The sequence below is a fragment of the Scylla paramamosain genome, chromosome 11, assembly GCF_035594125.1.
Source record: "Scylla paramamosain isolate STU-SP2022 chromosome 11, ASM3559412v1, whole genome shotgun sequence".
Taxonomy (NCBI): domain Eukaryota; kingdom Metazoa; phylum Arthropoda; class Malacostraca; order Decapoda; family Portunidae; genus Scylla; species Scylla paramamosain.
Genome location: NC_087161.1, coordinates 18,199,549 through 18,213,522, shown reverse-complemented (window position 1 = coordinate 18,213,522; position 13,974 = coordinate 18,199,549). Strand labels below are relative to the sequence as shown.

Here is a 13,974-nt window from a genome sequence, read left to right as displayed (position 1 = left end):
CCTTAGAAAAAGTATTCATCACCCACTCCGGTGTTAGTAATGGTCAAGGTACGTCTTTCATTTCAAACATTTCCTTCCGGACCGCTACAGCAAACCCCGGGCATTTCCGTTACTCCAACCGTCGCGGATAATGATCACAATAATTGTAATGTGTACAATGAAGAGTAAAGAAAAAAAAAAAAAAAAAGATGCAGGAAGTTAAAGCATGAAAATTAACCTTCGAGTTCATTATGGTGTGTGTGTGTGTGTGTGTGTGTGTGTGTGTGTGTGTGTGTGTGTGTGTGTGTATGAAGTGGCCATCAGACATCTCGTCATGTGTTGCACGTCCCACATAAAGAAAATATCGACAATCATGTCTTTTTTTTTTTTTATCCATTCATTTACCTATCTATTTTTTTTTTTTTTTTGACACACTGATGATAACATTTGACTGGAATCGCCTCGCCCAATCTTTACATAATTAAACCTCATAAAAACACTTCCTTTATATAAAATAAAATAAAAAAAAATAGCCACTGTGGCCCGTATTCGTAAACATTTTCTTTTCTCATAAAGAGTGCCCAAAGTCCCCTGAGATGATTAATTGATTTGTCGAGACTTTTTTTTCGAACGATGATGCAGAATCCTAATTAGACTATCAATAGAACCATTAAAACACTCTAACACTAACTTTTGCTAAAACCTGTTACCTGTAAAGACAGGACGGTGAGGTGTTAAAGAATAATCCCAAATCTCCCATCAACCTGCACTGGGTGACGTGCCGCGCCCCTCAGCCTTGACTTGAAAGCGGTGGGAGCGTCCTGCATCGGCGCGTGGCCTCAGCGCCAGTGCAGCACATCCCTCACGACCTCCTTCCTCCGCCTCTCATCGGTAGCCTGGCGTGAGATTTGCACAGGGCATGGGATTTGGTGCGGGGCTCGGCGGCTTGCACACAAGGAAAATCTTTCTCTCCATTATTCAAGAGTGCGAGCCTTCTCATGGGTCTCATCGGCGGGCCACACTCGGGGCGAGGCTTGGCTGAGGCAGGAACACACGACACGGGCGCTTCATGTATAATGTTAAGGTTAATTATTTCTGGAGAATGTAATCAACGTCGCTTTTTTTTTTTTTTCGTTTAGTCTGAATAGCTGATACTTTTTTTTTTTTTTTTTTCGTTGAATTACTTACTTGTCCTTTTAATGCGTGCATTTGTTTGATGTGGAATCCCCCTCTTCGCCACTACTTAATAAAAGTATCTATAAAGATTAACATTTCTAGACAAGATTGATCAGGATGCAAAGTCCTTCCTTTTTTTTTTTCTATAGTCACATTAGTAAAACATTCTTTGCAATGATATGATGAAAAAGAAAAAAAGTTAAAGGATCCACACAAAAAATACAAAGATTTCCAACGTGAATTGTATAATTATCGGATAAAAGTCGAATCAGCTTCCTTCCCTCGTTTCCAAATGGCAATGATAATATTTCTATAGTTATGTGAACCTGCACACTCGTACCTCGAGGTGGCACCTGCACGCTGAATCACAGACCCTTGTAGGTACAGCCAATCATTGAAAAAGTAGATCATCATGGTGCATAATCGAGATGAATGAGTTGTTTGTGTAACGACCGCCGCGACCTGCTGCAAATCCCGTGGTCAGTGTTCCTCTCACGCCAAGGCGACAGCTGAGAGGAGGCGGAGCGAGATGACGGGGTGCGAAACTTAGGCAGGAAAAGAGGGATGAGAAAAGAGGTTGGTTAGAATTAGGTACAAGGAGTTAAGGTGGAAGGGAAGCCTTGAAAGGACTTGCCTTCTACCTCGGAGGCCGAAGAAGAGGGAGCGGTAGCAGAGGCTGGTGTGGGAGGAGGGACTCGTGACAGCTGCCTCCACATGCGGATCACCAGTCCCGCGACGGCTTGGGAGGCGTGGCGGCGACGTGAGTGTAGAGTACACTGGGGGATGTGTGTCCCATTTTCTCTTCATCGTAAAGTGAGATGCAATTGCAAGTGGATGTTAAATGTGCTGTACCAAAGGGAAGAGAGGAGAGTCACTGGTAGCTGATGCTCGGTCAGGGCCGCGGCAGGAGGTACTACTGGCCAAGACGCCTCGTGGAGCTTTGCCACGCTTATGTGTTCGCCACTCACGTTTTCCTTCATGACTTGATGCTCCGTAGAGTGAATTGCATCTCATGGTATTATGAATTTTCTCTCTTTTTCTACCGAGTGGGGAAGCTCACCCGTCCATGTACCGACACACACGCCGGTGGGATAAAACACCGACTCAGGCCAACCATGAATAGAGACGTAAATGGGCCACAAACTCGACTCAATGATGAACTCAGAAAAGTGCATAAAATCCTGAGATTCCTTCCCGTGTCAGTACCTGGGGATTTGTACAGCCTGTGGTTGCCTTTGAGCCAAACTAATTTTGCTGATAAATCCAACAATGATACATTACTAAAACATAATAAAATAAATAAAATAAAATAAAATAAAAGTTCGAAAGGATTACTTGTTTGAGAGAAGAGGGCACAGCTGGTCTGTTGAGAACGACACTTGTGCTTGGAGGAGGAGGAGGAGGAGGAGGCGGAGGAATAAAACTTGATGATATAGTAGTAAAACGAACGATATTGGAAAACAAAAGAACATGTGGATGACGTATATAAAGAAACTCGTGCAAAGACAAGTAAGGGAATTAATAGCGAGATACAGAATGACAATTACTACAATAGTGACGGCGATGCAAACACATGCCAGGAAGTCAACAAAGATAAGGCGCAGGCCACCTGTTTTGTCACCGGTTACCAGAGGACGTCACGGCGACCTTGGGGGAGCCCACTACGTCACGACCAAACCACCACCACTTTCTTGTTATTGTTCCAGAACTATCATCATTTTTTTATTACTTTATTTATCTATTTATTTACTTTATTTTTATTTATCTATTCTATCTTATGTATTTATTAGTTATCTATTAACATTATTATTTATTTATTTATTTTTACCAGGTCACTGATATTCCCAGTCACCACCACCACTTTCACTACTACTTTAACTATCACCATTTACTTTCGTTACATCATATGTTTTCCTTAGTCACTATTTTGTGATGTATTAACTTCGATATCAGCTCCATCAAACACTCCCCCAACATCATTGCTGTCATCATCACATCACTACGCTCTCTCTGTAGTCTACTCCACAAAGCAAGGATCAAAGCCTTACACGCTGTCCTACAAGATGGAAATAAGACTCATACTGTTGCAGGTGTTTGTGCCAAAACCCTGGGTCAAGTGTCCGGCCGCGGCGAGGAAATGTGGTGGAGGTCGGGGATCCCCACACTTCATGTTCATGTAGGCGAGACGCGGATCAAACGTATCTTGTATGCTTTGTGTTCACTCGTGGGAGAACTTGTCTATGCCGCTCTCAACCTGCCTGATTACGTGAAGGTGCTGAGAGAGAGAGAGAGAGAGAGAGAGAGAGAGAGAGAGAGAGAGAGAGAGAGAGAGAGAGAGAGAGAGAGAGAGAGAGAGAGAGGGGGGGGGGGGGGATGATGAGCATGATTCTCTGACGATCAACAGAAACCATAAATAACAGAGTTAAAAAGTTTACTTCACTAAACTCCATTCGTAAACTGCATCTCTACAAGCGTTCTTATGGCGTTAATGTAAACTTCGTTCCCTTCCTACTACTACTACTACTACTACTACTACTACTACTACTACCACTACTGTTACTACTAGTATTGTTAATACAACAACAACAACAACAACTACTACTACTACTACTACTACTATTACTACTTTCTTCTTTTCTCCCTCTCGCACAACAAGAGTCTGTTCACTGCAGCACTACAACCAATAGCCGCTCACGTGTGCTTCTGCCTATCACCGCAATACACCTGGCTGGCCGCGTGACGCGTCTCCGCTGAAAACACTACCATAACATTACCCATGATTTCATACGACGGCGCATCATGACAAAGAATTCAAATGGTAACAAAATTACATTAAGCTGTGTCAGACAATATTTGATTTTGTTTCACATCCTTCTCCTTAGTGGTGTTCAGCTTTGCTGTGACATGTGATTAGATGAGGGTTGTCATCAGCCACCGCTCCCTATGCTGTAGGGCAAGCCAGGAACAACACAGTGTATAACACCTGCAGTGCTAGGTTCAATATAATGTTTCTTATAACAGTTGCATAGAATTTTGTTCAACTTTCAGCGCCAATGAAGTCGTGATGCTTACTTCAGTGTTTTTTGGTGGATCTACTACTATTACTACTACTACCACAACTATTACTGATATTACTACCACTACTACTGCTACTGCTGCTGCTGCTGCTGTTGCTGCTGCTTCAGAGTCTACTGCCATCACCACCACCGTCAGTACAAACTGGACACGTTCCTTGAGGGAGTGTTGTGATACTGGAGAGATACCGTCAGCTAAGTCTCCAGTCCAGCAACGCGCGTAAGGCGCAAGAAGCCACGATAAGCTGCTCAAGCCACAGCCGCCAATACAGCTGTTGTTGCGGCCACCGCTGCTGCTGCTTTGTTAATAATATTATGAATACTTTTACCACTACTGTTACCTTCAACTCTACTACCAGTACTACTACTACTACTACTAAATATCACACCTGCTTCTGCTGCTGCTACCTTCACAACTCAAAATTTAGGATTAAGAACATCAACAGCAACGATGAGGAGAAAACCACCACCACCAACAACAGGCAACAAACTAAAGCCAGGAAAAGAAAAAAAAAAGTTGCATTCTTACACACACACACACACACACACACACACACACACACACACACAGACAGACACACACACACAAACACATCCCATCATGCGCCACACACACACACAGAAACACATCCCATCATGCGACACACACACACACACACACACACACATCCTTTCGTGCGAAGGGGAATTTACTGAAGAAGCAAGTTGCTAATTTCTCTGTCGGTTCCCGTTTATGAAAGCCATTTCTGAATAAACATCTGCAAATTTACCCTACACTATCGAACCCGCCCCGCCACAGCTTCTGTCCTCGCTGTGCACAACCCTCGGGGCAATGAATGTGCGCAGCGTTTTCTGAAAAAAAGGAGTAAATTTCTCCGTTCTCTTCGGAAATTTTGTGACGTCACTGGTGGTGTTGGAGTGATGACGTGTTAGTGACGCGCGTGGGGGGATGAGAGGGAGGCTGGGAGAGGCGGCGCGCTCCACTTTACGATGAACACCATCACCCGCATTCCCTCACAGGGACTCTCCAGTGTTTTTTTTTTTTTTTTTTATGTGGAGTTTAATTGTTGTATATCTGATAAAATAAAAATAAAAATAACATCGCACGTGAAGATATGCCAACAGCAGTACTGATCACTTGCACGATAGTATTTGTAGCGGTGTTAGCAATTAGTATAGTAATAATAGCAGTATTAGTGCATGACTTTTTACTTAACAATGCATTATGTCTCCATACACTCCCTAGAACCAACAAACCCTCGCTGCCCAGCCTTACAACTTCCACTGGAACTCAATTGATGAAGCAGCATCGTGAGGAACACTGCTCACAAACCCTTCAGAGGCTGGCAACAGTGGCCATATGCTATCTATCATCCATGGATTCGCTGTCGGGGCGGAGAAGACCAATATGAGTACTGTCTGAAGCTGCAGCAGAAGCAGGAATAGCTGCAGCGGTAAAGCAATGTTGGAGGCCGGCCTGTGCACCAATATATGGCAACACTGCCGACAACGCCGCACATGGAGATGACGCAATACTATACAGGAGGCTCCGTGATGAGAGGCGTGGCCAGGTGATGCGGGGGGGGGGGAGGAGGGTGAAGTCACGGTAGCAGCAGAATCTGTGGAGATGACTCCAGGTCCTCATGATGGCGAGAAATGAGTAGAGGAATGCAGGAATGGGGGAGCGTTGCATTGTACGCCTGCAGCGGGGTGAGAGAGAGAGAGAGAGAGAGAGAGAGAGAGAGAGAGAGAATTCTCTCTCTCTCTCTCTCTCTCTCTCTCTCTCTCTCTCTCTCTCTCTCTCTCTCTGTGTGTGTGTGTGTGTGTGTGTGTGTGTGTGTGTAGTCCACCAAACTTTCATAAGCCTACGAAACTCTTATGATTAACGAGTGAATTTTGTTAAACGATTTAATATAGAAATTACTCTTATGTTAATAAACTGTGCGATGAATGGGACACACTCGCATAATGAGGAACAAATAGTAGAAGCAGAGTGTGTGTGTGTGTGTGTGTGTGTGTGTGTTATACATAAATCAGTGTTTTACACTTAAGTTACTTGTTTGATAATGAACCAATATCAGTTTAAACACTGCTCTCACGACCCTATAGAACAAAATATATAGTATTGGGAGCCAGCAACATCTTCTGCATCTACCATGAGGGGTTGAAGTGCTGGGCAGGTCTTGCTCCGTTAACACAACAATAGTGTTAAAAGAAATGCGAACTGATACCGTAGGACCAAAATTATATGTACGAGCTACTGTGACTGTCATGTCTGGTCGGGGCACGCACTAGGACGAACGATCACTAAGCGCAGAGTATTACCTGTAGTGAGGCACGGTGCGAATAAGATCATGCTACAGCATGTTTACGGCGCGCGCGCGCGCACACACACACGCGCACGCACGCACGCACGCACACACACACACACACACACACACACACACACACACACACACACACACACACACGATTCATAATTGAGTAGAAACGAACGGCAAATAAGAATAATAATTCAGTTCAAATATCCGTGAGCTACAGTAGCCATCTTCCTTAAGGCACACACGTACGCATCCCCATTCTCCCCCCTCCTTCCTAGACCTGAGACAGTCCTGCGTGACTCGTCGTGGAAGTTCTAGGAGTACACATTCGGCTAATTCCCCCACCCACGCTCACGCCAAAACTTTGGTCCGGGCCAGCTCGCACTGCCTCCAACTCGCCCTTCCCTGTCAATGAAGCGATGTGACTCCTCCTTCCTATGACGTCATCCTGAGGTGCCAACGCGCCTCCCATTTGTTGATTTTTCTCTGCCTTTGTTTATTACTTATGTTTTGTTGCTATGGTGTTGTGCATATACTATCAGACAAAAGAGATGGTGAGAAGTAGGTGAGGGGTGAGGGAGAGGACCTGGAACACGTAATAGAAAGATCGACACGCCTGCAATTCTGGTACACATATCTGTACAGGGGTATATAAAGGAGGCTCTACGCAACTGAGTTTAGTAGCTTCGAGCTCGAGATACAGGACAGTTGAAGAGTCTGTAGCACCAGCCAGAAGTGTTGCACGCGAGCACTCCAGTCTTAACCTGTGGTAGTGAACTTGATAGGCACGACGGCGGCCTTCGCAGATTATTCGTGTGAGTGGGGTGACAATTTCGGCGCACTGGAGGACAGCAGATACGGCTCGGGCGTGTCACCATGCCCACAGAGCAACATGGAGTCTCCACAGCTCTACGATAGTTCTGATTACAAGAAGAACGCTGCTGCTTCTCTCAAGGTCAAAGCCAACCTGTCGGCGTACTCGAACGAGGAGTACGGCGACCTGGCAGAACTAAACGCACCAGAGATCTCGCTGGACCTACACAACCTCATCGACGACTCTCAGTTCAGCGAGGGATTCATCCAAGGAATCGAGAGCCTGAGTGTCGACAAGCCCACAGCCCCAAGGGGCCTCGGTGTCAACATGTACAATCCTCTCGCTTACCTGCCACAGCCCGTCCACGGCGCAACCCAGTTCGACAGGCAGTACCAAGATCGAGGGGGTCATGATCACCTGCCCATTAAAGAGGAACCCCAGGAATCCCCACACCCAGAGCTGCAGCCACACGAATACAGTTCCTGTGCCAGAGTAGGAGCGGCGGCGGCGGCGGGTTATGGAGCGGCAGCGGGATATCCGACGGGAGTGCCTGCGTACTCAAACATGACGCCCACCACGGTGCCCGGCGCGGATTCCCTGTGCAGATCTCCCCTCAAGTCCCCGACGGGCGGCAAAATGATGCCCGGATGCAAGAAGAATGTGGACAAATCCAGTGAGGAATACAAGCGAAGGAGGGAGAGGAACAACATTGCTGTTAGAAAGAGCCGAGAAAAGGCGAAAATGAGGACGAGGGAGACAGAGGAAAGAGTTAAGGTGAGGATCATCCGCGATGTTTTGTGTTCCCTTTCTTTTTTGCCACAATAGGTAATGTTAGTCTTGGCGCTCACCTACAGGAGTGAACAGTCTGCGGTGTGGCCTCGCCCTTCTCGGCGACGAGCACCCATTCATTCATTCTCGCTCCAAGTAACTCCTGACGGTGCGGCGACAAGCTATCATGACCTTAAGTTGCGTGACTAAATTATTTGTTAGGTTTTTGTTTTCGATGAACTGACACGTAAACAAGATAAAGGAACAAATCTGCCCCTAATACACAATTAAGGAACCTTGCATGATTCAGTGTGTGTGTGTGTGTGTGTGTGTGTGACGGTGGTGGGCGGGACCATTCAGATGCCAAATGCCTCTAGCTACGAATTGCTTGGCGTGTGTAATTTGATGGAGATTTGGATTTTTTTTTTTTTTTCTTTGGAGTGTCTGAAGTTGGACTGTTGGGAGGATCTGTGCCGCCACAGACCGGGACTGTTTCCTCAGCGGTGTGAGTAAGGCAGTCAGGGGAAGGGGAGACGTGAGAGTGGAGAAGTGTGCTGTTGTGTTCGTGCATGTGTTGGTGTGTGCCGCACGACAACAATCCCTGCCTGTTCCTACCTGTGTGCTCGTGTTGACTCATCCGTGAATCGACGACTCACGAGCCTGAGTCATTGGTCACGTGGTGTGGTGGTTCCTTGCGTGAATGAGAGAGAGAGAGAGAGAGAGAGAGAGAGAGAGAGAGAGAGAGAGAGAGAGAGAGAGTTACTAACAGGTCGTCTTCGCTGTCTACAGAAGCTGGTGATGGACAACGATCGTCTTCATAAGAAGTGTGAGCTGCTTAGTAAGGAGGTCGCTGTCTTCCACTCCATGTTCGCCAATGTACACTGTCTGCCGGATCACGTCCAGCGGGAGCTTCGCAAGCAGATGGAGGCGTTCAGCCAGCAACACCAGCACCTGGTGAACATGTGATCCCGGCCCGGCCCTGCTCCGGCGCCCCTCGCTCGCCGCACTCCTCCCCACCGCGCCTGTCCGCGGAATCCTCGTCTATACTCAAGTATAGACGCGTCGACACCCGGACAGGCAGAAGCATGGCCAGACGAACGGCATGTCACGGCCGAGGACAAGCAGTGCAGGCGTGGGCCAGCCCGGAGTGGCAGTAGTCTGGACATGCTGTAAATCCCCGTCGCACGAGAAGGGGGAGGGGTGGCCACCAAGTATTGGTTACCTACTTGATCGCCCCAAGCAGGCCCCGGGTGGAGGAGGGGAGCGCCGAGGCGTGTACCAGGGCCTGACATCAGTGAGGCAAGGTGCCGTGGGGCGGGGGCTGCGTCTTGTTCCTTCCGCCCCGTCGTCTCTCCCTCTTGTATAGTTTATGTCTTAAGTTATGAGAACAGAGAGGGGGTGGCGCGGGGGGAGGAGACCGAAAGAGTATACTGAAGAAGCTCCTTGTGATAGACGCCCCTCCAGAACCACTACAAATGACGCCATGAGACTCGTTATAGTGACTGAGGTGTGAGACTGACGTGTGCCTGAATCGCGTAAGTGAAAGAATACAAAGTATTTTAACGAAGAGAAATCAAAGTTTTGTAATTGTTATGATAAAAATAATAACTTAATAAAAATATATATATTGACGACATGTATACTATATCAAACCCGCATGCAAAATTACTTGAAATGAAATGGAGAGATAGACAAAAAGATAAACAGAGAAAAAAAAAAAGTCATCAGAGCAACACGTCCTCCTGGCTGGGGTGACGCGGAGCCACCGCCACCACCACCACCACCACCGCCACCTGCAGCACTTCTCACGGCGGTGGTCGATTCTACCGGGGCTCGAACCTTCAACCCAAATGCTGCAACACCAAGTACAAAGTTGACGCTATAATTTATTCAACGCTCCGCTCAAACCACCCGAAAACAACGACAAATAATAATAATAATAATAATAATAATAATAATAATAATAATAGTTACGTGGGAGGGGGGGTAGGGGAGGACGAGGTGCGACTCGGCGACACCTTCATCCGTAGTTTCACGATCAAGTGCAATTATCGACGACTTGCTCATTACCTGGCCGATGCGTTACCTGTGTAGATGCCAAGGTGAAGAGGAGGGGATGGTGAAGGAAGATGAGGCAGAGGACGGGGAAAAAAAATAAGGGGATGGGAGAAGAGGAAGGGTGCGTATGGAGGCCTTGGAAGGGAGGAGAAGGATAAAGCTCAATCAGTCAGTTTGTCAGTAGCAAGCCAGCCAAAGTGTGCTGCCAGCGAAGAAAGAAAATAATGACTCGCAACGCTGATCTGTTTTTAATGCGACGATTCCTTTACGTCTCTGCTTCTCTGATACTTCGGCAGTGATCAAAATGAGAAGCTGGGATGATTCTCTCTCTCTCTCTCTCTCTCTCTCTCTCTCTCTCTCTCTCTCTCTCTCTCTCTCTCTCTCTCTCTCTCTCTCTCTCTCTCTCTCTCTCTCTATATATATATATATATATATATATATATATATATATATATAAAAGAGAGAGAGAGAGGAGTGCGAGAAACACCAACATTCTAAGGCAGTCGCCAAGGAAGGGAGTGAGGGAGGTATACGAGAAAGAAGCAAAGATACTCCTCTCCCTCCCCTGCTCCCTCCCTTTCCCAGGACTATACCTAAACAGTAGGTCGTCAGCAAACAGCGCGGGGGAGCAATGAACCAGTCAGCACTCTTGGAAATCAGTCAGCGGCTAACTCAGTAAATTATTATACAGGCGACTCTTCTTCACTGACTCAGCGCGCCGACCTCGCTCACCTGACGACTCGCGCTTTGAGTCACCTGAATAACTTCCTTATATTGACTCTTCACGAGAAAATATTTTGTCTTGAGTATAACAATTCTGTTATTTACTTCGCTCACCCACTTGTGTTTGAAATCATAAGCTTGTTTTCTTCTTATTTGTTTTTAATTCAGAAGAGTTACGGAGAGAGAGAGAGAGAGAGAGAGAGAGAGAGAGAGAGAGAGAGAGAGAGAGAGAGAGAGAGAGAGAGAGAGAGGAATCAAAAGAAGTTAACTCAAATTGAAGTTTCTCGCTTCATGATTACTATTATCTTTTATTTTCTTCTTTATCATTATTTTATTGAAGGCCAACTTCCAGCTTTGAATGTGTCATATTGTTGTTCTTGTTGTTGCCGCTGTTGTTTGTTGTTGCTGTTATTGCTGTTCATAACCTGGCCTTTTCCTTCTCTCCAGTGTGTGTGTGTGTGTGTGTGTGTGTGTGTGTGTGTGTGTTTAGGTGCAAGGCCACTCTCCCAGCATGCCGAGGTTGGGATATTCACTTAATCGTTCACGTCGTCACATGTCTGAACTCTTCCTCACGAGGCAAGCTGAGATGTGGCTGAAATGTCTTACTTGAAATAATTTTCCAAAGTATTCCTGTCACACTAGATTTTGTACACATTTGTAAGACGTGCTGCTGAACAGCTTGTGTATTATCAACCCTAAGTGTTACTGTAATGACGGTTATTATTATTATTATTATTATTATTATTATTATTATTATTATTATTATTATTATTACTGAACTTTACGATATGTTTCCTCGTAGGATACACGTAGTTATACTCCTTATCTCTGTGAATGCAAGTGACCTGTCCTGTACTTACAGGGAAAAGAATAGTCTACTTTTTATGTTAACTTAGTGTATTCTGTCAACCGAAAAAGTATGTGCGTGTATGTAAGTATGTATGACAACGAAGGAGAAAGTGGGCAGGAAAAATGTACTAGATCGAACAGGAAAATGACATCAAAACAAGACAAAAAAAAAAAAAAAGTGCAGAAAAAATAAATATATGAAAAAATATTTTCCTGATCGAGAAAGCGACATTTTTCCTCCTCACGATTCCGTCTCCCGGCAGATGAAGCTTCGGTGTTCAGGTCTCGGGGTTCGTGCATGTCAACCATGTCCCGGGGGTCGAGGCGGGCCCGTCACCCCCTTCATTCCTTCCTCCTTCCCTCCCGTCAGTCAGCCTTCATCCATCACCAGTCATTCATGCCTTCACTATCACTAAGAATCACCTTCCCCCTCCTCGTCTTTTCCTCAACACCTTCACTGTTCACCCTTCACCAACACCACCACCACCTCGGCCAGCCATGCACTCACCCACATTATCTACCCTGGCCTTCCATGTTCTCTGTAAGTCATGCAGTTCAGCCCTAAAGTACTGCCCTCCGCTATGTACTCCACCTCTCCATCACATGTCGAGCAATCAACCAACCAACCAACCGCCCATTCGAGCAAGTAATCAACCACACCAACCAGTCCACTCACTCCATTCCACCTCAGTGTACATAAGACATTGTTTGGATGTGTTATATAATATATTTTTCTCTCTCTTGTAAATATTATACATATATTATATTAATAAAATTACTCATGTATTGTATTGGTATTATTGCAGTATACCAAGTGTACCAGTATACTATGCAAAAAAAAGGGAAATTTATGGTGTTGATTTATATATTATACCACCACCACCACTACCACTACTACTGCTACTACTACCACTACTACTACTACTATCACCAATACTACTTCTATAACAACGCTACTACTACTACTGCTGATGCTGGTACTACTATGACTACTACTGCTCCGATCACCCGGTTCCTTCCTTTCCTACCTCCCCCGCAGTCAGTCACTCTTCATCCATTAACAATTATTCTTTCTATCAATGAGAATCACCTTCCCTTCCTTGCCTTTTCTTCGATACCATTGTTCGCTTTTCATCACCACCACACCACCACCACCACTCCCTTTACTACTACTACTACTACTACTACTACCACTACTATCTCTATCGCGCCGTCATGTTCCTCATCGTGGCTGGCCCAGTTTGGCCACGAAATTCAGCTTATCTTTCGTATTCTCCATAACCTGTACAGTGTACAGACGTCTGGACCAGTGGTTGGAGGCTGAGTTGATGGTGGTGATGGCAGTGGTGGTGGCGTGTACACACACACACACACACACACAACGCATTTGTTTGAGTAGCACAGAAGCGACGAGAGAAAGTGAGCGAAATGTTATATGACATACAGAGCTACAGATGAACACTAGAGAGAGAGGGAGAGAGAGAGAGAGAGAGAGAGAGAGAGAGAGAGAGAGAGAGAGAGAGAGAGAGAGAGAGAGAGAGAGAGTTTACAAACCACCTTCACTTAACAGCGTTCACTCAAGGAAAAAAAAAAAAAGGGGCAAAGAAAACAACACCCATTCAAACATTGAAACGCCCCATAAATTCATCCACGGATACGACCAGACAATTAAATCGCCACAGGCCCCTCAGCTGATCCACCGGTTCGGGGGACCGACTGACTGACTGGCCTGGTGGCAGACCAACAAGACAGCAAGCAAATCTTCCCCGTGGCGGCGGCAACAGTGGTACGGAACACCGCCTCTCATGCACTGCTGTTGCTGATCTGCGTGTAGTGAGGGAGAAGAGCGTCGGCAAGCGGGACGAGTGGACAGAACGGCGAGTGAGAGTGGACGTCTCGGGCTGGCTGGCTGATTGATGGTGGTAGTGGTGGTGGCGGCGGACCAGGCAAAGCAAGACAATGTGTGTGTGTGTGCCGGCAGCAACATCGACCCGGGGAAGGAAGGAAGGAAAGAGTATCTATCGCACACGCTGGCTGACAAGGAGAACTAACGCCTTAGAGAGAGAGAGAGAGAGAGAGAGAGAGAGAGAGAGAGAGAGAGAGAGAGAGAGAGAGAGAGAGAGAGAGAGAGAGAGAGAGATCATGCAGAACCAGTAGTGATAGGGTATACAATAATAGTGGCTAGTACTGATATTGGTTTTGTTGCTGCTTT

The 13,974-nt window shown here is 46.2% G+C and overlaps 1 protein-coding gene and 1 long non-coding RNA gene across 3 annotated transcripts in view; one reads left to right on the top strand and one right to left on the bottom strand.

The window, feature by feature from the left end:
- LOC135105013 (uncharacterized) overlaps positions 1-7,075 on the bottom strand; it is a 31,760-nt gene extending 24,685 nt beyond the window's left edge. For both annotated transcript variants that reach the window (XR_010270669.1, XR_010270668.1), the window contains exon 1: positions 6,831-7,075. This is a non-coding gene — a long non-coding RNA (uncharacterized LOC135105013). The remainder of the gene's footprint in view (positions 1-6,830) is intronic.
- Positions 7,076-7,232: 157 nt separating this feature from the next.
- Positions 7,233-9,763, top strand: LOC135105012 (CCAAT/enhancer-binding protein-like). The gene is made up of 2 exons (XM_064012898.1): positions 7,233-8,138; positions 8,922-9,763. Exons 1-2 carry the CDS (start codon positions 7,443-7,445, stop codon positions 9,096-9,098), a joined length of 873 nt encoding a protein of 290 aa, XP_063868968.1. The 5' UTR covers positions 7,233-7,442; the 3' UTR covers positions 9,099-9,763.
- The last annotated feature ends 4,211 nt before the right edge of the window (positions 9,764-13,974 follow it).